Here is a 23,891-nt window from a genome sequence, read left to right as displayed (position 1 = left end):
TGAAATCATCAGGCAGCAGGGTGAAACCAAAGGGAGAACTTCTCCAGAGTATTTAATTCATCCATCAGCCCCTTGCTACAGAAAGGGAGACAATTAGGGTGAGGATTAGGTGAGGAAAGTTTATCAGTGTCTCTGATAAACTTTCTCTGCCAATTCAAGGGGGCCCTCAGCTGCTGACAGACAGAGTCAAGGGAGGGATGTCTCAGTCCTGGTCCCTCAGCATCCCCTCGTGGCTGATGTCCTACTCAGTGACAGGGACAGGTGGCCCTTTGGGAGATTCTGTGTTCTTAGAGGAGAATAATAAGGAATTACACAGTCGAGGCAGGAAGCCTTATCAAGGCAGGTAGCATTCACTTCTAATTCAGATCAAAGGAGAGAAACAGAAGGGTTGGAAGTCTCATTCCTGTTCCCAGTGCTTGAGGGACTTTTTCATGGATCTGGCAATAAGGGAGACAGGAAGAGAGGGTTTGAGAACTGTGTAGGGAAGGGAAAACAAGAAAATGGAGGAAACAAATACCCAGCTCTTTTATTTTCAACCTTCTTGACATGACTGCATTGGGGTCTTCACTGATCTTGTTTCCAAAGTTGCTTCCTGCATTTAAATTAAAGAAGGAAAGCTTGGAAAACCCCAAGTTCAGAAATAAGTTAAAAGTTTCTCCTTGTTCTGCAGGCACTTGTGGTTACAGGCAGGTAGTTACTTTGAGCTTTGCATGACTTGAGTACGTGACTTACGGTGTCTAAAAATGAATTAAAATGCCCAGCATAAAGTCACCATTTAAGCCACGTGTGTGCATAGGGTACAAGAGTATCTATGTGTGTCTCTCCAGCTGCACCTCCTCGCCCTCCTTCCCTCAAAAATCACTGTTCTATTATGCAGATAAGTGCAGGCTGGATGTTTGCTACGTTTCATTGCAAAGCCAAGAGCCAAGGCAATCGTGTGGATAAAGCAGAGATTCAAATCATTTGGAAACTGTTGAGAGAGGACAGATCTGATAGTAACAACCTTCATGGTTGGCAAGTTACAGCTGCTTATGACAACTTGTAACAATGAAAGCCTATAGTAAAGTTAAAAGCTAAATATCTGTATTGTGCCATAGGATCAGCTTCAATCCCCAAGTATAAAGCTATAAACTTTAAGCTGCTTTCATCATCTTTGAGTTTACTTTGTTTTTCTCTGGGTTAAAAGGAGTTGGGGTTTTTTAATGAATATTAGAGTGCTTGTTTTCATTCTGGCTTTTTCTTTTTGCTTTAACACAGTGAGACAGCTTAGTTAGTTTATTTCAGTGCAAAGAAAGTGTGGTCATACTGAAGCCATAGGTGTTTCTCACTTATAGCAGCAGTTGCAGCAGGATGGTGCAACTGGTCGCCAGGCTGGGACTGGAGCAGGGTCTGCTTGTGCTGCCCTGCATGAGGGTGCACCTCCCTTCTCTTCCCCAGGCAGGATCACAGCCTGGAGAGGTAATGCCTTGCAGGGATCAAGTCAAAATTTGCTTTTCTCCCTTGAGTATCTCTGAGAGCCCAGCAAAAGAAATAACGCCATGACATGCAGCCAGGTTCATTAATGCGAGAGGTAGCTGGATTAGATGCCTGGTTAGCAAAGGGTATCTTTTCCAGGCTCCCTGCATCAGCTGGGTCAGCAGACCCTCCCCAAGTTGGGGTGCAAGCAGCTGCTTTTCCAGCCAGAAGTGCAGTTTACAGGCAAATCCCACTTGTAATCAAGGCAACCCATTTCAGATGATGTTAACATGTTTTGCACCATCTCAGAGCATCTGCTGCTCTGTAATGATGGCTGGCAGACTGCACATAGGTAACAGTTACCATAGCACATGTTAGGAGAGGTCTCAATCTGTACATGTAAAATTTTTCATCAGGATTTTTAGTTTGCACCAATAACTTTATCAAACTAAAGTCTAAAGAAATAAAAAACTGCCACCAGCGCTGTCTGCACGCTGACACCGAAATTGCTGTGATGACTGCAGGTAATGAGTGGCTAAATGTTCATGACGCATCTGAAGGCAAGACCAGGGGTTAAAACTTAAGAATATAGGTCATACTTGCTCACTGGGCTGGCAGCTATATATTGGAGAACAGGAACATTAATTTATAGTACACTCTGTGTGTGAGGCAGTTAGTACCACTCTCAGCTGTGTTTTAATTGGAAGTTTCAGTGGGAGGAGGAACGTGATGTTCTGAAGCAGAGAGTGTTGGTGACAGCACCTGGGGACTCCTGTGCTCCAGCAGAGGATTTTAAAAGTAGAATGGGTTCAGAAAAAAAGCAGTGAGAAGTCCAGAGGATTTGCTTCACAGTGATTGATTCAGGAAGCCCAGAACTTTTCAGAGAATCAGAACAGGTTGGGGGGGTCGAGTCATCATCAGTGTCTAACTAAAGGCTCCTCATGCAAGGCCACGAGGACTTGAGAAGATTCAGTGTCTGAAAGATGAAGTGAGACCAGTTCAGATTAGATGCACATTTTAAATGAGAACAGTTAGTGGAAAGGGTTGCCAGAGGGTGGCAGGGCTTTGGCTTACAGCAATGGTATGAAGAGAGCACATCTTTCTAGAGGAGAGCAGGGCTTGATCCCAAAATATGGACCCAGTTTAGGAATGGCTGGGTGAAATGGCCCAACTGGGCTATACAGGTGGCCATGAAGAGGATTGCAATGGTCTGGAACTCACACAAGCTGTTCAGAGTACTCAGCAGTTCACAGCTCTAAAGCCAGTCAGCAAATGGGGCAGAGCAGCTTCCCCATTGTCTCTGAGAGAAGGGGGAATGAGCAGAAGTTAAATGATTTCTGGGTCACACATTGAACTGGTGGCCAGGCTGGGACTGGAGCAGGGTCTGCTTGTGCTGCCCTGCATGAGGGTGCACCTCCCTCCTCTTCCCCAGGCAGGATCACAGCCTGGAGAGGTAATGCCTTGCAGGGATCAAGTCAAAATTTGCTTTTCTCCCTTGAGTATCTCTGAGAGCCCAGCAAAAGAAATAATGCCATGACATGCAGCCAGGTTCATTAATGCGAGAGGTAGCTGGATTAAATGCCTGGTTAGCAAAGGGTATCTTTTCCAGGCTCCCTGCATCAGCTGGGTCAGCAGACTCTCCCCAAGTTGGGGTGCAAGCAGCTGCTTTTCCAGCCAGAAGTGCAGTTTACAGGCAAATCCCACTTGTAATCAAGACAACCCATTTCAGATGATGAAGGTCTGGCTTTTCTGGGAACAGAAGGGATGTGCAAGAGAGAAATGGGGTCAGGCAATGGGTTAAATTGCACCTAGGTATGATTTGACAATCAGTCCCCTGATAACAGCTTATGATGTTTACAATTTGTCTTCTGTTTTGTTTTGTGATTTCAGGAGCAGAAGGCACAGTGTTCCCTAAATCTATAGAAACTCCCAATGTCAGGGCAGACCCCTTCAAGGAACTAAGGTAAACTTTGGAATATGGTTTAATGGTAACTCAGTGGAGCCTTGTTGGAGTTGTGTTTACTGCTGGGCATCATTTCTGCTTTTGCTTAAGAGCTTGGGGATTCTCTTGGGAAGGCATTGATGCCTTTTCCTGGTCTTAAAATCAAGAGTCAAACATGGTTAGAAGGGGAAAAGGGATTTTACCTTGGGATTTATTTTAAGGATCCTTAGGTGCACACGTCCAGATCGAATGCACCTCAGTGCCCACTGCAATGCTCACCCCCAAAAGATCTGGTATATCATTATAGGTGTTACTAATTAGCAGATCTATCAAAGATTCCCCAGTGAGAGGCTCAAGTGAGCCCCCCTCCCCAAGGAACCTTCCCCTGGATGGTTCTATCTTAGTTTACAGAATGTGTTCTGGAGAGGACCTTGGGCTCTGGGGCACACTGATCCCTGGCTACGAAGCTTCTAAAATGTTTAGTCTCTCAGCTTGACAAACAAGTCCAAGAATGTAGGCTAAAAGCACTAGGAGTACAGAAGTTGTAAAAAAGGTATAACAGGGGTATAAAAGAAAAGGCAAAAAATCTTCATGGCATCAGCATCACAGGATGCCATGGAAGAGAAGGGACCTGCCATATTTGCATTTGATAAGACCAAATTAAAGGCAATCACAGGTCATGAGAGAGCAGCATTTCTGCTCTATAACGTGCTCTGCATGCCCTGGGCTCAGCATCTGGAAAACAAGCCACAGAGTCATTTTTTCCTGGTTGTGCAGGGAGGTCCTGAAGGCTGTGCTGGATCACAGGGAGTAGCAGCAGGCAAAAGGATAATGCTCTCCAGCATTATCTGTCTTGCAGAAATGCAAACCCTCCCTGACCTACACAAGGCATAGTTGTGCATGTGTGTAACTGCTGACACTTGCAGAGATGCCACTTGCTGACAGCGCTGTGCCAGGGGGGAATAAACAGCACAGCTCCTGGGAGCCAGCTCTGCCCTCAAGCTAAGGCTATTTATTTTGTTTTTTAAAATAATTTTTTAAAAAAAGTGTGGCACTACAGGTTAACTTAGATTACTAGTCTCTGGAAAGACACTAATCATATAGCCTAATAAATTATTGACTGAATCTTCCTAATACCTTCTGACCAAAGGTGCTGTGGGGTTTGCCTCAATACTCAAATTATCCCTCCTTAGAAAAAGAGAGAGAAACATTAAAAAAAAAAAAAAAGCAGAAGGACATTTTGTCCTTAAATCTTAGGTTGCAAACTCTTCTGTGTTGGAAAGTGCTGGGGATGGAGCAATCTTGAGTCAGCTGAAGCTGAACACGAGTGCTGCATGTTTACTGCAGATGCAGGGGGGTAAGAAAGCACCTCTCATTGATTCCCTGCTCTGATACCAGGGATAGTTATGGCCCAGCTGCATCACCATGGAAGACAAAGAATATCCCATCTGCCTTCCCTTGGGTCTGTCTCTACCTTTCAGTGTCCCCCAGGAAACCCTATAACTGTTCCCATTTTCCACTCTGGGGATCATCTGTCAGACAGCAAGAGCAGTGGAGGTGTGATTCTGTTTGTTATGAAAGTTTGTTCTCTTTCTCCAGGCAGTGACTTTAACTCTGCCTCGTGGTTTTCCCAGTTTGAGTCTACTTCCTTTAAAAAAAGGGGAAATGTGGCCTTTGCTCACCATGACACACAGTTGGCAGGGCAGCTCCAGGGGCTGCTGTGGGGAAAGGAGACGTGAGGGCAGGAAGTGGTGGGGCAGGGCCCTCCATTTCCCTGGAAAAGCCAAGCAAACAAAGGCATCAGCAAGTGGATTTCTAGGTGACCTCCAGGTGACAAAGGCTTTCCGGCACAGCCCGTGTTTATTGACATTCCCATTAAAAAAAAAAAAAAAAAAAACCAAAAAAAACCACAAAGAAAAAAGGCAAGATCATGGTTAAAATATCCAACAGCATCTCCATCACTTGCAAAACCAGGTCTTGAGTAGTGCAAAAGAGATGCAAGGTTTAGGTCTAAGTTCATGGTTGCTTAAGACTTTTCTAAAATGGGAGGGGAAAATAATTCAAATAAGTGTAGGATGTCATATTGGAGGGGGAAAATTTGAATTAAAAGGGCCTTAACCTGATTGACTATGCTTCTGCTCCAGAGCAAATTAAGCTAAATGAAATTGAAATGAATTAATGGCAGTCTCCATGCAAGGGATTGATTCAGTATATTTGATCTGCTTTAAATTCATGTTATTTCACTTGTTTTGTGTGGAGAGCTGTTAGGTAACTGATTTCCTTTCAAATTAGTGGGCTGTATGAAAAAAATCCTGTAAAATCTGTTGGAGTTTTGGGGTTTTTTTAAGGAAAATTATTGAATAGAATTTACCTGGGGGAAAAAAAGCCCCACAGAGTCCTAAAATACTTTGTGTGCTTCTGACAATTTTATCTTGGCAAAAATAAACGTTTTTACAGCTTCCTGAGAAGAAAAGAGCCAGTGGTGGCAGTGTGTAGGGAAAGCAAGTTTTTCCAAGAACAAATGCTCTATTGCTCCCCAAACCAAGATCCATCCATCTCTCACTACACATTGGATCACTGGCTGCTTCTTAGGTAAAACGGTGCCTTTTGGGGGCAGTACAGAGTTAAAATAGTGAAAATAATCTTACTCTGAGGGGAGATTATTTGGTTCCTTCCTATTTTGATGGCAGAGTGTGTGCATAAGGTGTCCTTTCTGCCTCTTTACAAAGATGCTGCAGTGAAACGGAGCTGGAGGAGATGGGCCCCGAGCTGTCACACACCGCTGGGAAAGCAGCAGTGAAATCACACACTCAGTAGCTGGCTTGCCTCTAAAAGACCTTTTGCTGCAATAAAGAGTGCAAACTTTCTTTCCTGCTTAGGCTGAAGTTCTCAGGTGGAAAGTGCACATTCAGCTGCTTCAGGTTCCACCAGGCACCACCAGCCTCCATCTTTATCCTAAAGCAGAAGATGGTGGTGATTTCTCCCTTTGCTCTTGTCAGTCCCCTCTCCTGTTCTTCCATTAGATTTCCAAATGAGGTGGCAGTGACTGTTGCTATCACAAAGAGAGGAGACCAGCTGCTCCTGTCACACCTGGGAGTCAGGACACCTGGATGTCCTCCTTCCCTTCCCGCTCTCCTGAACAGACAGACTGATTCCCCGGCAGGACGGGCAGGACATGCCACTCATCTCTGCTCCTTCTTTTCCTCCCATCTCCCCAAGGCCTTCAGTCATGCGCACGTGTCACCACAGCTGACACACTCCAGGTGACAGGACACTTGTTCTCAACAGACTTTCTGTCCATTTGGCTGATGAATGGTCCTCATAATTCAGCTATATTGGTAAATCAGCTGCTGTACAGAGTGCTCACCATCCTGGTGATCCTCTTTTCTCAGTGTCCTTTGTAAAACACTTTTGTCTGCAGTGGGTTACAAGGGGACCATCCCTGTGGGAATATGTGCACAGCCTTTTCCTAACATGCTAAGCCCATCACAAGGCTGCAAGAATTGGTTTTGTGCTTGTTTGAGCCAGCTCTGGACTTTGCTGCAGACAGACTCATGCCCTAAAACATCTCTGCTCAATGTCCACTGTGGTAGAAATGCCAGAGCTCATTAACGTCCTGTTTCATGCAGGGTGTAATTAACAGCTCATGTCTCCTACCTGGGCTCTAGAATATTCTTTAATAATGACCTAAAAACTAGAGATGGTTGACAAATTATTTGATTTACTTCTGTGAATATTTTCATGTTTTTACTTATTTAAGGTAATTGTAGACTCCTGAATGTGTTTGTTGTTGTCCGTTGGGTTCTAGACTGGTCAAAAGCTGTAAAAAGGAAAGCAAACAAATCCACATTATTTTCAAATACTTGGGATGTTTAGCATTGCCATCTGGTATCATCCCAAAATAGTTTAGGGGGAGGGCTTGGGAGATTTGTTTGGACATTGAAGTATTTGTACTCATCTGCACTGATGCTTTTTAAAGCAGGTTGGTGCCTTTGACATATGGTAATGTGATTGCTTATGTATAAAAGTTGAATTCAATATGACCTTTCTGCACTGGATTATTTGAGTAGCACCCAAGTAACTTGTCAAGAGCCTGCCTTGAGAACCTCTCCTTGACATTGGCAGGAATCACCTGCCTTTTTCTATTTACATTCTTCCAGAAAACAAATACATGCCAGGGAGGCTAACAGAAGCTGTCCATCAAACACAAGATCAGCACTCTTTTGACATGAGGGATGGAGGCTGGACTAGCCAGTGAAAAAGGAAGAAGGGAAATTTAGAGGGGAGGGGATTAAAAGGTGGGTGATGGAATGTAAGAAAAAGTATCAGGAGGATGCTGTTAAAGTGCCAAGTGCTGGAGGCTGGGGATGGGCTGGTGTTGGAGCAGAGCTGCCTGAAGTAGCAATGTCCTGGTCGTGCTGCAGCTTGGAAACCTGCTTTAGGGTATTTCTGTTCCCAGAGTTAAATAAAAAGAAGTCAGACAGCATGAAATTCACTCCATGAGGGGCGAGCACACACCTGGAATTCATCCACAGATATTGCAGGTTGAAAATACAGTAAATCGCTCATCCAAGGCTGGGAAGCCAAGGGATGACTGTTTTTTCTGTAATGCACAAATACAGTTAAGGCAGAATTAAACCCTTGGGCTTAAAGGGGTAATTTTTGACTAAAGTTAATTATGAAACACTGAAAGCATGAAATGGCAGATGAAATGTGCTTGCTGCTTGATTTTATTAGTGCAATTCCACCTTGCCACGTAGAGTACTGAACTACCCAAATAGTCCAAGTGAGACCTATTGTAACAAAAAACAATTTAAATACAGCGCTGAGCTAACGTAACAACACTCATTTTGAAAAACAGTAATTCTTCCTGAGTTAAGGTTTCTCTCAGCTGTGTTTCACAAGGCACCACAGATAAGTAGGAACACAAATAATATTTCTGTCTAAAACCAATTACATTAATAATGATTAAGAGGAGAAAATTAGAGGAAATGTGAAAAATGAATGTTATAAGAGAGGAAGTAATTGGTGAGAAATGAAAGTCATTTATAAAGACTAATATGTGATACTGAAACACTGTTTAGTTCAAAGAAAACTTCTCCTGTGAGGATTCTTGTGAGGTGTCAACAAGGGGGAAATGACCACTGTACCCTTGTATGTAGCTGGCCTTATTTTCTGATTGATTTTCCAGAAGGGATGCAATTTATTTCTCTGTTATACCAGTGCAATCCCAATAATTTTGGTACTCCTACCAACTTAAAAGACAACAGATTTTCCTTGGGATGAGCTTTACCTTCCACATTGTAACAAATATAACTATTTTCAGTTCTTTGCAGATGGGTTGAATATATACAACCATCTCCACTAAAGCCAACACAAACCTACTCATGTACAACTAAAAGGAAACACCAGGTTCATAGTTTCTAAACTTCAAGCTAATTTCAGTGGCTTTTGGTGAGTTGCTTTAGAATGACAGAGATCCTCATCACCTCATTTCTAACTGAGCACACCACATCTGATCTAACGATTTTCCCATGGCAGCCAAGGCCTCCTGAAACTCTTGCTGATGGAGAGACTTCCCCAAAACAGAATTCACACTGATTTTGAAGCCACTTGGCTTTAGTATTTTGTCCTGTTGACATCCCTTCATATCTGCTGCCTGTTTATCTCTTACATAAGACAAGCCACAGCCCTCCCAAACCAAAAGCAGTCTTTCCATAGGCTTCTTGTGTGCATTAAAGTATATTTATACCACTGGATATAAGGGTTGGAGTTAAGGAGGCAGTTCATTGCTGGGGCTTTCCATCTGCAAAAAAGAGGAGAGGAGTGGCTGTTCCCTTTCCTTACCCCACCAAACCTTCTTTTAATGGTCTTCCTCTCTTTCACACTCATCACCAGGAAGGGTGAATTTAGCTCTCAGTGTCCTTTCCTTCCCTGTTTTCAGCAGGTGAAGCCTAGATCTGGATGAGCTGCTCAGGAGGCACACACATGGGAAATGGCAGAGGCATTGATGGGTTTTCGCTGATTTATCCCAGCTGGATAAATCATGGCTTTTCCCTGTTCCCAGTGCTGCTGATAGCATCTGTCCATAGACAGGCAGATCCTCTTCACAGAGGACTAATGGACAGAGAAGGCAGGCTTGGCAGGATGGGCAGCTTGGCAGGAAGGTGTTTTGGACACAGTGTATTGCTGAAGTTAAAAATATTCAAGAAAAAAGGCAAAGCAGCTGGACTTGGTGGAGCAGCCTGCAGTGTGTGCTGGGGTCTTCCCAGAGGCCCTCCTGTCTGTCCCCTGTGCTGCTGGTATGTGTGATGTAGGAGCCAGCACCCTGGCCTTTTCACAGGAGTGGGAATAGGGAAGGAAAGGACAGATTTCTAAAGGAAATTGCTGCCAAACAGCATTGCTTATGGGTTAGAGAGCAGTAGAAATATCCCTCTTGATTGCTGGTCGATGACCAAACAATGTGGGAAGATACTCACGTTTCATCTTCTTCTGCATATAATTAAGCAGCACAATTGCAGCTGGAGCAATGGCTCCAGACAGAGACCAGTTTAACTTTTCCTGGGCCCTGAATAAACCCCAACAGCTGGGTTCAGTACACTCCCTCTGCATTTATTCTGTAGGGGTTTCCTAATGCAAACAGAGTCTTTTCCTGGGAGATACTAATCGTCAGTCCTGGCTGTTATCTCAGATTGAATCCCTTTCCTGTGTACAAGATCTGTATCCTGCCTAGCTGCGTTGTGCCCAGGTTTGTCATTAGCTTTCAACAGCACAATGTCACTTGCTCCATAATCAGAGCATCCATCTGACCTTCGAGTGCTGCTCACAGAGATGTGTGAGCCAGAAATCCTCTGGGACGTGAGAGAAACCCTGTCCGTGTGACCAGTCTGTACAGTCAGATGTGCACAGGTATCCATTTGAATAACAAAAAAGTGAGCTTGTTTGGCTTTTTTTAACTCTGTGTGCAGCACACCACTAACCTTGAGTAGAAAATAGATGCTAATAAATGCGAGGTCTTAAAAATGTGAATTATAGCCATTTCACACTCCACGGCAGACTCTCACTGGTGAAATGGCTTAATACTTAATTACAATGCTTGTCCTTCTCTCAAGTGCAGATGACATTCCTCAGATAGATTTTGCAGTGACATCTGTGGAAATAAGTTGTGAAGCTAATTAGTTATTCATATAATACAGAATATTGACTACACACTGATTAAAAGGATGTGGTGACACATCTAACATGATGTATCTGTCTAGTAGGTTAGTCTGAGGTGGTATTTTTGGAAAGTCTTACAGCAAATGATCAAAGTGCCTTTTGGCCTCTAGAATGCAGATGTTTATAGAAAGTATTGCCTTTCATTTACATTTTGATAATGGTTTAGGAGGACTGCCATGCTCTGGAGTGACACTGTGCCCTGGCAACAACACCTGGGCTGCTGGCTCTAAGGACCATTAAGGACCAGGGGTACCAACTGTAAAAAAGTCTGCAGGTTATTGACTACCTGCAGCCATAAGTGCTCTAAAAGCAGTCATTAGACAGCTGCCCAGAGAGATGGGCAAGGAAACTGTTGGGGTTTTTTTCAGTACAAGTTGTGCAACGTTTTTATTGCAGCAGAGCCTGGCTGGTGCTGCTGCTCTGTAGGGCACTCGGGATATGCTGCACCAGGAATCAGTTGGTGCTGCTGCTCGGGGATACAGCATTTGTCATGCTCTGTGAAAGGCCTGAAAACCATTCTTTTATCATAACATTTGTACTTGAGATAGAGCTATTTGTACCAAGGATATTGAGCATGAAATACAGAAGTAAATAGAAAGTTGGCAAGGAAAGCACCTTACCCACCTATCACTGTGATCCCAATCCTTTGCAAATACTGTGATATTTAGGATGTAATCATGTTCAAAAATGACTGAATAGCTCAGAAGAGAAGGAGATTTTCCTTTGAACACTGTTCTTATCTTAAAGAAATGAGAGGAGTGTAATCCACTGAGCACCATGTTTGCTTTTGGGTAGAAAAATACATGGCTTTCTTTAATATTTCTCTCTATCCCTTCATACGTCTCTCCAGCTGTGCATCACATATTTCTAAAACCCCAGGTGAAGAGCAAAGCAGGCAAAATAAAAATCTTTGCCTTATTCAGCAGCCAGTACCTGCTTTTAAGAAGGAGTATCTCCCTGTTAAGGCTTCACCTGTGAGCCTGGGAGCTGTCTGGCAAGCAGAGCTCCCTGTTCCCACTATGCTGAGCCCAGCACGGGAACCACAGCTGGGATTTCACCTGCTGAACTGCAGCAGTCTGGAACCAGCTTCCTGAAAACGAGGCATTTAACACAGATTTCTCATTAACCTGGTGCAAAATAAGGAAGGACAGTTCAGACACTTTCCTGCCCAAGTGAGGAGTTCCTCAGGGTTTTGTTTCCTGCTGCCCTTTGCTGGTTCCAGAGGGTTTGGCTGGGCCACAGCAATAATGTTTATTAGTTTGAGTGAGGTACTTGGAGCTACAGAAGTCGCCTGTGATTAAAACGGATGTTTTTAGCAAATACACTAATTGTACTTTAGGCTGTAGTCAGGGATCAATAGCTGCTGCATAACCTTATTAAAGAGAGGAGAAATATGAGTCCTCAACTACAGTGGGATCCTTCCTTTTGAAAACCGTATTTTGTACATACTTATTAAGAGAAATCACAAATACTCACCGTGCCTACAGAATCTTCATTCTGAATTTGTTTCATGTGGAATAGAGTTGCTTTCTTTAGGCCAAACAGGAGTAGCTATGTCCTTTCATCATCAATTGATTTTATCTTTTTCATGTGTGGTGGCTGCCGCTGCTCCGCTTCTCTCGTGTATTCTGTAGTATGGATTTGTCCCCTGGGTTACTGGGGTGCCTCTGGCTGTTTTGAATTGAAATAATTTCTGACCAAATAGCATTGCTGAGTTCACACTAAAAGAATATCTCTCCCTGCTCTGGAGTGGTGTTTGGGCTCAGCACATGGCTCACGAGAACCCCTTCCTAAAAATGACCAGCAGCCAAACCTGGTCATTCTCTGCAGACCCCTGCACAATCCACAGTTGCTTCCCTGGTCTCTACTTTATCTAGAATGGTAAGAATGTATTATCAGTGTGTGAGCATCAGCTGTGTGCTGCCCTGCCCTTCCTGAGTGTTGAATGGAGAAGGTCGGTGACCCATCTTGCACCTTGGGCACACTCGTGTCCCGTGAAGGGAGGAAATGGAAATGCAGAAGCTCCTTTGTGCTGGCAGGTGGTTCCTCTTTCTCATCTCTGTTTTAGGGAGGTTGAGAGCCCACAGATTTCACAGCCTCATTTCCAGGTTCTGCTGACAACTCTGAAGCTGGCAGTCCCTGTTCTGCTTCCCAGCTGAATTGGCGTTGGAGTGACTCACTGTAGAAAAGGAGCATTTTTGGGGCCAGACTTGTGAAAGCACCGTGTTAAAGGTGGAGCATTGCTGGTTTGAAAGGCAAAGTGGCAGCCACCATTTCATCTGTCCCAGGGGTTGCTGCTATAAATACGCACCCCAATACACACACACAGCCTTGCTGGCAAGGAAAATAATGCCCTGTTTCATTTCAGCTGCATGAGAACATTGTGTCCTTGGATAGAAGAAGCCAAACCTAAAAGCTTTTCTTCCACATGATGCCATGTGGCTTCAGGGCCATGCGGGAGATGAGGAAGCAGAAATGTGATTGCAGCCCAGTAACAGTCAAAAAGCAGACGAGTGGCCTGAAGAAAGCCTGAAAAACCAGAAACACAGCTCAGTTCTGGAGAGGAGGAGCAAAAACCCCAGGGTGTGGGCAGGAGGTGCAGAAGGAGAGGAGCTTTGCCCTGGGTTAGGGAAACAGGAATAGGTGTCAGGAGCTTGGGACCCTCCTGGCAGTTTTTCCTCCAGCTGGAACTCAGCTGTAGTTCTGTTTCTCGTGTTGAGTTGACCTCAGTTCATGAGTTATCTCCTGCCTTTTGCAATACAAAAAGAAAAACACATTCTCTGCTTCCTTGCCTGGTTTCATGTCATTAAGGAAGGCTGTGGGAAGGCTGGCTGAGGACATGTCATAAAGTGGCACAAGGGAATCAAGCAAGAAAGTAAACTGAAAAACCCCAAAGTTAGGCCATCAAGGATCATAAAAGAGGTCGTAAAGCAGAGAGGAAGTGGTCTCCTGGTGAGCTGGAGAACAGCTGAGAGGGCTGGATAATGAAGGGATGTGCTGCTCTAAGGAGATGTTCCCTGCCAGTGAACTCAGAGAAAATCTGCTTATGTTTGATATAATAAGGGCAAAAAGCAAGACACAAAGAGTTTACACTGCTAGTGCCGAACTGTGTGGCAGTGATAAAAATATGTCATGTCCTGTCCACTTCCTTAAGTATTAGCATTTTAAGAGACAGAGAAAGAAGTAAAGTAAAATGTCAGTTTAGGGGTTTTTTATTAAGGATTTGCTGTCTTAACTTTAATGAAGGAGTAATAAATATAAATGGAATTAATGGAAGGTTATTTAAGCTGTCTATTTTGATAGAAAATATGCAGTATCTTCTCCTGCAATGTCAGAGGTTAAAGATTATTATGGCTTCCTAAGGTTTCTGAAATTAAATTCTCTCTTATGACCCAAAACATATGATTGAAAATGTGTGCATGTGAAATGGTTTGTAATAAATTCATATTGCAATAAAAATCTCTTTGGAAAAACAGGATATCGTACTTGAATCAGCTGAGGAGCTGATCTGTCTAGAGGGGGAAGCTTTTTTAGAAACCATTTTGGGAACTCAAATGCTGCCAGAAGGATCACCCAGAAAGCAAACAGGAACTTGTGAAAAGGTTCTGAGCATTCAGCCAGAGGTTGAAACCCAGAGTGCCCTGGGTTAAAACCTGACTTTAACAGGATCTTTTCTGCTTTATACACTTCTAATTAATTACAAATGACATTTCTGACAGAGCCTTTTAGGGTACAAAAATGCAGTCTTTCATGACTGCTGTTTGCTTCTGTCTAAAGCCTCCAAACCTCTCAGTACCAGATAATCAATTCTTGTTCCCCTGGAGCAGAAGGATCTGTGCTTGAAGCACAGTGGGAAAAGCCATTCCCAACTGTACAGTACCAGGAGATTTGGGCAATTCATCTCTGCTCCTCTCCAAATCCAAACCTGTGGGTGCAAATCCTACTGCAGGCACTGGATTAATTCACTAAAGCTTTTTGAACAGCAGGAACTTTGGCGGTGTGGGGTAACCATTATGGTGTTGGTGTTACTAATAATAGGGTGAATTCTGCAGGCAGAGCTTTGCCTTTATTCAAAGAACAGTTGCCCTGAAGTCACAAGGTAATGATGGCCCTACAGAGTTGTGTCCCTTGGTCACTTCTGTATAATTCACTTCAGTATAAATGGATATTAATGGAAGGTTATTTAAGCTGATCATTTTGATAGAAAATAGGCAGTGTCTTCTCCTGCAATGCCAGAGGTGAAAGATTATTATTCTTCCTAAGGTTTCTGAAATTAAATTCTCTCTCTAATGACTCAACAGGTATGATTGAAAATGGGTGCTTGCAATCACACTGTGTGCAACCACGCTGCATGTGTTCCTGCAGGAACTGCACATCTGCAAACAATGCATGTCCTGAATGCAGCCCTGGGATCTGGTAGCTGCCTTAGCCTGGGCCTTGGCCCATCTGTTCCCTTCATACTTCCATAAATGCTCAGTTTTATCTATATGGGATCAAGTTGATTCTCTCAAGAAGAGAATATTTTGTCGTTTACTTAGGCTCAGTTCCTCATCTCCACCACTGCTTTTAATCCTTTGCAAAAAATCCCAACAAAGTCTTACTGAAACCATCAAGGACAATACTGCTAAAGAGATGGAAAATGGAACACTAAATCTCTCCTCGTTCCTTTCCTGTCTTCCCTGCTTAGCATGTGACAAATTTTCTATAACACCCACTAAATATGTTGATTTTATGGGTTCTCATTTGAACAGTAGGGCACCATTTAATCTCTCCATCCCTTGGCATGGTGCTGAACAGTGAGAGAGGACCAAGCAATGAATTTGTCAGAACGTTTTGCAGAGCTCTGAGGTGCACGGCATTCAAACAGCATCACACCAGGAGTCTAAATCTATGAGTCTAGAGGTTAGTTACAGATAGAAAGAATAAATCAAGCAATAAAGGATGCCTATAAAAAAAGGATGCTGCCTTTTAAATGAAGACACTTCAGAGTTCATCATAAACCTCTGACATACATTCAGTCACTCTGCTTGCTGTCACAGTCTGAAATATATTTGAAGGTGCCTGCATATTTTAAGCTGTAACCTCTAATAAACACATGCACATTTTCAATGATGTTGCATCATACCTTGAGAGCTGATGTGACTTGAAAGGGGAATCACTGCCAGGGAAATGGGAGCTCTGCAGGCAGAGGTGCTCAGAGACACATGAAAAGTGTTTCTGTGACTCACACAGTCTGTCAAAATGTCCATGCAATACCAAAGAGAGTGTTGGTTTCAAAACCTTCCCTTTGAGGAAGCTCTCCTCCAGCTGGATGCCAGTTCCCAGTTTCCCAGTGAAGCAAAGCACAATTCCCTCAGTGTCTGGCTTTCCTAGGCCAGGCTGTGGGAGGTTCCAGCACTGGCCAACCTGCCTGTGGGACTGTCCTACAATAAACAATTATACAGCAAAATAAATGCTGGGTTTGGGTTGAATTTCCAGGGGGAAGAAAACAAAGATCTATATAAACAAAAGCAACATCTGGCTGCACTTCTAAAGCAATGAAAAGTGAAATTAGCCTTCAAGAGCCAGACTGAAATTTCAGCAGGGTCACTATAATGGTTCTCTTGCTTCTCAAATGGAGATTATGGCTCTCCTGAAAGAACAACTGCAAGACTTATGCAGGGCCAATACTTAAAATTGACCATCCCTTAATTTTTAGTGTCTGTCAGGAATTAATGGTGTGGCATTGATTTATGGAGCTGTCCAGGCCACTTCCGCAGAGCTCCCTTCTTTTCAGAGATAAGTATTCTGGGAAGCTGCTGGTACGTTTGTTATCCATCAGGACCCGTCAGCCACTCTCCATATGGTTTGCTGCAGTCAGAAAAATGCAAAACTCTTCTTAAAAGTGTCATTTTCTACAGTTCAAGAAGTGCACTTTCTGAGAGACAGATTAACAGTAAAGCAGTAAGGCAATAATTACTATCAGTCTGTATTTCAAAAAGTAACTGAAGCTATTTGAGCACCTGAGAGATTAATATATTTAATCCTTTATTTTTCCAAATAGGATTGTCCATACTGTATAAATTATCAGGGGGTTACAAGCTGGTCATTAAAAAAAAAAGAATTGGACAATTCTGGCATTTTCTACTAATTAGAAAAATAGAGGGACCAAACCTAGAAAAAATGAAACAGCTGATGCTTTAAGTGCTTGTGGTCAATATAAGAATGTGCAGAGTTTGCAAATCTGACTCAGCTACTTGAAAAATGATGGGATCTACTTTCAGTGAAAGGCTGAGGCATGGAGAGGAGACTGGGGTGATCAATTATCCCATGAAAATAGTGCAGTGTCTCCCTGTGGCATGCCACCAAACTTCTCATAAAAAACCATGTAATCTTGGCTTCAAACATGTCAGCATTACCCTGCTTTTTTAACAGATCTATGCAAATATGTGTAAGTGCTGTATGTAGTAAGGGAGAAGTGGTGCCTTGGACTTGTTCCTTTATGGGCTTATCTGTCTTCTGTTGGCATTAAAGCTACCACGATGCCATACCTGGAAGCGTTTAAATATGTAAATTGGAGAGTGTACAAAGTATATGGATGAGTAGACTTAGTGTTGCTTTCCTTCTGAGTAATTACTGACTTACCTTGGATGGCAGAAGAGATATTTTTAATTCCAAACCTGAATATACTCATGGAGATGGTGAAGCTGTTGTATTTGTGAAGGTTATAACTTTGAGTGATCTGTTGGCGATGCTGGATTTGCCCCTGTGTAACTTCCCTTCTCCTGTGATGTGTGAGGCCCTGGTGGCTGGGGAGTTGAGGAGCAGCAGGGTGGATGGGCAGGCAGTGCACCCACAACCTGTGCTGCTGAGCTTTTCCTGCTCTGCCCTCTGCCAATATAAATATTCCTGAGCTGCTTTTGTATATACTCAGGCCACCAGCACGTGTGTAGGTTTTTCCTGAAACTCCACCATTTCTTATATTGAAATAGGAGAGTGTAGAGCTATTTGAGTTCTGTTTGTGTATTCACAGCACTGTGCTCAGGGAAAGTAAGAGCTGGGAGCAAGACAATCTGCATTCCTCTCCCTGAATCCATGTGGAGTTGGATGCCAGAGGTGTCCTGTTTCCACACCAAACTCCTGACAACCTGCAGTGCACAATGCAGAATGGTACAGAAATAACCATGCTGGCTTTGGCACTGAACAGGGACAATCCTGGCACCCTACAGCTTTGCATGGGATGGTTAAGGCTCTCATGTGTCCTGCTCCGGGTGGCAACATTCCCCATGGATCAGCCCTGCCTGCTCTGAGTGCTGTTCTGCTCCTCAGCAGTCAGGGCTCTCAGCACAAGGCTGACAGGCCCCACTGGTGACTCTGACATCTCCAGCAGCAGAAAGGACTGGTAAAATTGCCTCACAAGCGCTCACGGACTCATTTGGCAAGCCTGGTGCCTAAAGTGTAGCCTAGTTCACTCTCTCAGTGGAGAGCAAATAGAAAAATCATTTTCGCAGTGCCCAGCAATGTTTATCTTCCAGGTTGGCTGGCCTGCAGTGACATTCGTGTCCCCAGAGCCTCTGAACTTAATCATTTCCAGTTGCTGCTTGCCTGCTTGAAGCGATCCTAGTCCACCCTCCACTGTGTTCCTCCTGCCAGTCACTATGGGAACAGCAATCAAAGCTCATATTTATGGCTCTGTAGATGTCCAAGGTCATGGGGCACAGGTCTAGTGGGAACAATTAAAACAGACCTGTCCAGTTATATCTCTTTAAGCTCTCCCCACATTACACCTCTAACTAGAGCAATAAAGTTAAAGCAGCATGACTGTCAGGATGTGGCTGCTTTATAGAAGATATCCTTTACAGAGATAAAGACACTCAGGATAATGTGGAAGCGTGCTAGGAGTGAAGTCTGCATCGCTGGATATAACCTGCCCCAGGTTTCATTCCACATCCATCCATGGCCAGAGCTGTGCCCAGCAGCCCTGGGTGGGTGTTCCCACTGGAGCAGTTCAGCTCTCTGCAGCTCCTGCCTTATCCACCACAGGGATGAAGTGATTTGAACTCTTTTGAAGTGGCAGAGGACGTTTACTGTGGTTTGGGGGTTGTGTGGTTTCAGTGGTTTCACGCTGGGTACTCCATTACTGTCATCACCTGTAAACTAAAAATGGCAAATGTGCATTTTTAGGGTGACAGCAAATGTTGTTTTTACCTGGTGACTTGCTCTATGGCAGAATACAGGGGGGAAAAAAGGACTGCAAGAATAATTGAAGATGGAGGGAAGAGCTGCAGTGAACTTAACGTCTGAGGAAGATGGAAGTAATTATTTGGCAATTTCCAGGTTTTGTAAGAGGCAGCTATTTGTGTCTCCCTTCCTGTATCAGTCAGGGTCACTTTCCATTGAGGGACTTGTGTGATGGGACTCATGATCCCATTTGTCTGTGTTCTGTTGGGTCTGAGGATGGAATAGGTTCCTTCCCTTGAGTGATAATGTAGTTTGTTACATAAGAATGAAAATCATTTAGGCCAGAAGATGCAGCAGCAGATACCACATGGAGGTGAGATAGAGTTACCTGCTTCACATGCAATGGGTGCAGAAAGATGCAACACCAGAATTTCAGAAACAGGCCAGCAGTCATGTAAATATCTTCACAAATCTCCAGGTTTTTTTAATAGTCGTGTTATATTAAATATATTCCCTTCTAATTCACAGCTAATTGAGTTTGGGTAGCCAGGGCATGTTTAGTTAATATTTTCTTACATAGGATTAGTTTTAAATGCTAGAGGTGGAAGAAGTTCTTACTGTGCATAATGCTGTGGGAACAAAGCTGTGTCCCAAGCAAACAGGAAGAGACAAAAGGAGAGCAGGCAGGATGTGCTGCAATGGGCTCTCTGGTGATGTGCAGCAGGGCTGGGGCTCAGGCAGGAGAAAACCCAGATGGACTCCAGGCCACTGCATCTCCACCACTTCTAAATTGCTTTGAAATGCAAATATTTGCTGCCACGAAACACTGGGATGCTGGGATGGTGCATGGACATGGCAATGTGTTTTAGAAAAGCAGCTCAAAAAATACTGAAGTTTCCATTTTGAAGCTTTTCTCTGGCAGGATTAAGCTGTTCTCTGGCAAATGGATGCACATGGGCTGGGGTTGTGGGTTCTTCACCTTTCACTCCCCAAGTTTGGATCCAAACTGAAAAGTTGTATTTTGATGTCTGGGCAACCTTAAAGTCTGACTGTGAAAAATGAAAGGAAACATTGGAAAAATCTTTATCATTGATATTGAGAACATTCCTTCTCCATCTTGAAAAGGGGAAGAAGAAGGTAACAAGCTTCAAGTGCCTCCTCCCTGCTGAGGAAACTTCTCTGAAGGAAGTTTTCTACTGCATTTCTCTGATACAGATATGTAGATTTTCTGAGCTCTATATGGCAGGCTTGATAGGCAGTGTCAAAACAAGAGATGTGTTAGGTTGACTCATTCATGTGCTTTATCCCAGCTGAGTAACATTAGCAACTGGGAAGTGCTAGTGGGTTGGACTGGGAGGTCCAGAATTGAATGTGGCTCCTCAGTGTGGTGTGTGGGCATGACACAAATGTTCTCATTTCCTTGGGACCTGCAGGTGAGGACTGGATTCCTTATTCTGGAGCTGGAATTAACCCCTTCTGGCTGCTGGGACATGGGGGTGTGACCAGGAGTGCTGAGCTCTGGTGTTCCCCATGGCAGGGGGGTGACAGGCCAGCCTTGCCACGGAGCCCTTCCCTGCTCTGGGGAGCAGGTGGCACTTGCAAACCTGGCAGATTGGCAGCTTCAAATGGTAGAAATCAAGACCTCTCTCACCCTTTGCCTCAAAGAACAGAAACAGCCCATCATTTTGAGGAGCAGGGAAGGCTCCAAGTCCCACCCTGCCCAGCTCAGTGGCTTTGGTTACTGACACAGAGGAAGACCAGGGCAGTAATTTTCACTGGGAAGGTTTTAGAAGTGATGGCCACACTATAAAAAAATTATCCTCATTCCAGTTGCAGTGGAGGAATCTGAACAGAGTTAAGTTCTTGCCTGTTTTATTTTTCTTCCTGTTACTTACCAAGCAGACAATCAGTAGTGTTAATGTGACTGCTGAGAGGTGCCATGGGGGTGCAGGCAATTCAGAAAAAGCAAGGCATTCCAGGGAAAAAAAAAATTATACCTTGCAGCTTTGATCATTGTTGGTTTCTAAGGCCATAAAAACCACTCATAATTCATATTTCTCTTGCAGTGTTTCTTCATTATTATTATTTTGTTTGGCTGTGCAAAGGGAGAATTGAGGTTAATTTTAAGGTCCAATTCCCTTTCTCTTGTGTTCCCAAGGTAACTCTATTGACTTCTTTTACAGGCAGTACTTGGGAAGTCAGTGGGGTGAGATCTGTGCGCCTGGGGGCATTCCCACCTCACAGGACCATCTGGTGAAGTTCTTTGTGGAGGTGATGGCTCAGGGCTGTGCTTTGCAGCAGAGGGGGCAGTCTGTGAGGAAGTTTTCCAATGAGTTGGCTTGGATACTAGGAAAAATCAGCAGAAAAGAGCTGTCTGTACCACTTTGCTGTGCTGGGGAGAATTATTCCTCCTGGGCTGTGCTGAGTCATCCCCACCAGGCTTTAGTGAACCCAGGGGCCACTGGATGTACTCACCCATGGTCACAAAGGCACTTCATCTCAGGGCTGGAAATTGAAACCCAGCGGTTCAGCCACAAAGCCAGTTCTCTGCCTGCCTTCTTAAAATCAAAATAAAATAGTGTAAAATGAATTGAAAATCCCAGCCAAAACCCTGTTCTAGGAAGGGGTTATGCCACTGAGTGGTACAGCAGCTTTTCTGACATCAGTTCTTTTTTGGTTTTTAATCTATTTCACTTCACCTCCATTTGACCTCTTCCATTAGCAGCTGGAATTGTCTCTCTGTTATCTGCTAAAGAGACATCCAGGGGAGGTTATTACAGTCAAAATGCAGGCTTGCCCAAGGAAAGATGGAAGGAACCTTGCACGAGTCAAGAAATGTTGAACATACTCTCATTTTGCTGTGGTTGGCCCAAGGAGCAGGAGAAGAGGTTTCATGCCTTAAAATGAACAAGGTCAACAACTTACACAGTGGATGCCAGCAGCAGCACCATGGAACAAATCACATAGCAAGAGGAGAGCCAAAAGAAGGAATCAGAGCTTTGTGAGGCACACACCTGTGAGCAGCAGGGTTTCATAGCTCCCAGTTCCCACCAGGTGAGGCAGGACAGGGATGTCCCTCCCCTAGGAAGAGGGGGGTTCATGCCAGCAGGGCCATCTCCCAGCAGATGGTGAATTGCCACCAGCAGGCTCAATAGTATCTCTTGTAGTTAAGAAAAATATCATCTGGCATATCTGTCTTGAAAGATTGCCAAGCCTTACCTCTGAATGCATGTTTTACTCGGGAGTGATTATGTGCAAAAGATAAATAGAAAACAGTTTTGGTTTTAGCTGAAAATAAATTGATGCTAAGAATTTGCAAAACATCCTCTTCCCTGAATTAAAGTAGTCCCTTTGGAGACATCTCTATACTCTCTTTTTCAGCAAGTTGGGCTTTTTTTTTTTTTTCCCTGATCTCTTTATCTCTCTGCTCCTTTCCTCCCTCCACCCACCCACAGAATTCCTTTGTTTTCTTCTCTAAACCATTTCCCAAACTATTCTCTTCTGCATATTTGAAAGCAAGAAATTAGTTGGAAATCTCAAAGAGCTGTGAGATTTTCTGTTCTACACTATCAAAGAGCTTTGAGCCTGACTTGTTCAAATACTCCTCATCCCTCCCACTGCCCTTCCAAACTCCTCTGTGCCAAAAAGGTCACCAGGAGGAGCCCTGGGCCCCTCTCACAGTCTCTGCCCTTGGTGGTCTTGCCCATTCCTTGGCTTTGCTTCAGTGTTCCTCCCAAAGCAAGGCTGAGAACGAGTGATCTGGAGGAGAAAACATTCCCAACTCTGAGCAGGAGCCCAGCACTTTGGAAAAGAGGATGGTGCAGTATTGTTGCAAGATAATGGGCTGGATTTGAGGAGTTTGGATCATTTCTGTGCCCTTGCACATGCAGACATGGGACCATATTGCTGGTGTAACTTGTGACTGTGAAAGAGGCCACAGCCTTGGCATATGGACCCCTTCACATTTACAATTTAAGCACATTTACCACTTTTTAAAAGTATACTGGGAACAGAAAATGGTACATCTTCTGCATAAAAATGAAAAGTAACTGAAAACCTGTTATATGCTCTATATAGCTCTGATCAGAGGGGGAAAGATGACTGCAGATTTGTGGTTGACAGCCTTCAGAAAAGGTTCAACAGAGTGTGAAAATTGACATTTAGCAAATAGCAATTCAGCCTTCATTTTTTGTGGAGCTGCTTGAAATAAACGGCAGGTTTTAAACAAAGTGTTTGGTCAGTTGTTACATTGGATGTTGCTTGTCTCATTACTGCAGTTAATTAAAAGGGGGGACAATAAGTCAAAGCCAGAGTCAATAAGTTTGTTAATAAAGATTTAATTTGGTGGAATCATTATAAATCGACTGTACAATGAATGGATATGCCACGGGAATGTGAGTGTCTGAAGGTCCATAAATGGGTTTTCAGAAATACCCATCAGGTTGCAGCCAATTTGTCATGCTAAATAAGCTCTTCAAATCCACTTAGGCAAGTGTGTACACGTTTCCAAAGGGTATCACCACTGAGTAGGTGATGCATACAGACACTCCTATTTTTTTCCAGCAGGTTTTTTTATTCTGCCATTCCAAATCCTTTTTAGCTTTGTTATCTCTGTATTTCTCACTTTAAGTGATTTACTATTAACACTGGTATTTTAGAAGGAATAGAATAAATCATTAGAGAAGAGAAAGAGTAAATCATCACTGCAGTGAGTGCTGGAGGCTGAGCCTGAGCACTACTCATGTGAGATTTTAATCCATCTGACCCTTTTCCTTTATGGCTGACCAAACAGCAGGTGAAAATCCCATGGCAGACAAACTTCAAAAATAATTTTAAAATTAAAATCTAGATTAACATCCCTTCTCTTCCTCAAGCAGTTCTGATCCAGGAGACTGCGTGCAAAGCCTGATGCTAATGACTGCAATATTTGCATAGCACTGCACCCCTGCCAGTAATCCTCTCATTGGAGTACACTGGGTTATCACAGGAAAAGCAATTTCTCTGTCAGGGATGACATGCTGGTCTGCTCTGCAGGATTTTCTACACTCTGAGAAACGGGAGAATAAGATGATAAAATTACACGATGCTGCCTTCTTTCAAAGTAAAGCAGAAGAGC

The 23,891-nt window shown here is 43.7% G+C and overlaps 1 protein-coding gene across 6 annotated transcripts in view; it reads left to right on the top strand.

The window, feature by feature from the left end:
- SGCD (sarcoglycan delta) overlaps positions 1-23,891 on the top strand; it is a 328,100-nt gene that overhangs the window by 284,546 nt on the left and 19,663 nt on the right. For all 6 annotated transcript variants that reach the window (XM_082291568.1, XM_082291572.1, XM_082291567.1 and 3 more), the window contains one exon: positions 3,346-3,418. In XM_082291568.1, coding sequence (XP_082147694.1) covers positions 3,346-3,418 — 73 coding nt within the window. The remainder of the gene's footprint in view (positions 1-3,345; positions 3,419-23,891) is intronic.

This window comes from Coloeus monedula (genome assembly GCF_965178545.1).
Source record: "Coloeus monedula genome assembly, chromosome: 15".
Taxonomy (NCBI): Eukaryota; Metazoa; Chordata; class Aves; order Passeriformes; family Corvidae; genus Coloeus; species Coloeus monedula.
Note: the sequence above shows the minus strand (reverse complement) of the source record. Positions and strands in the feature narration are given on the sequence as shown.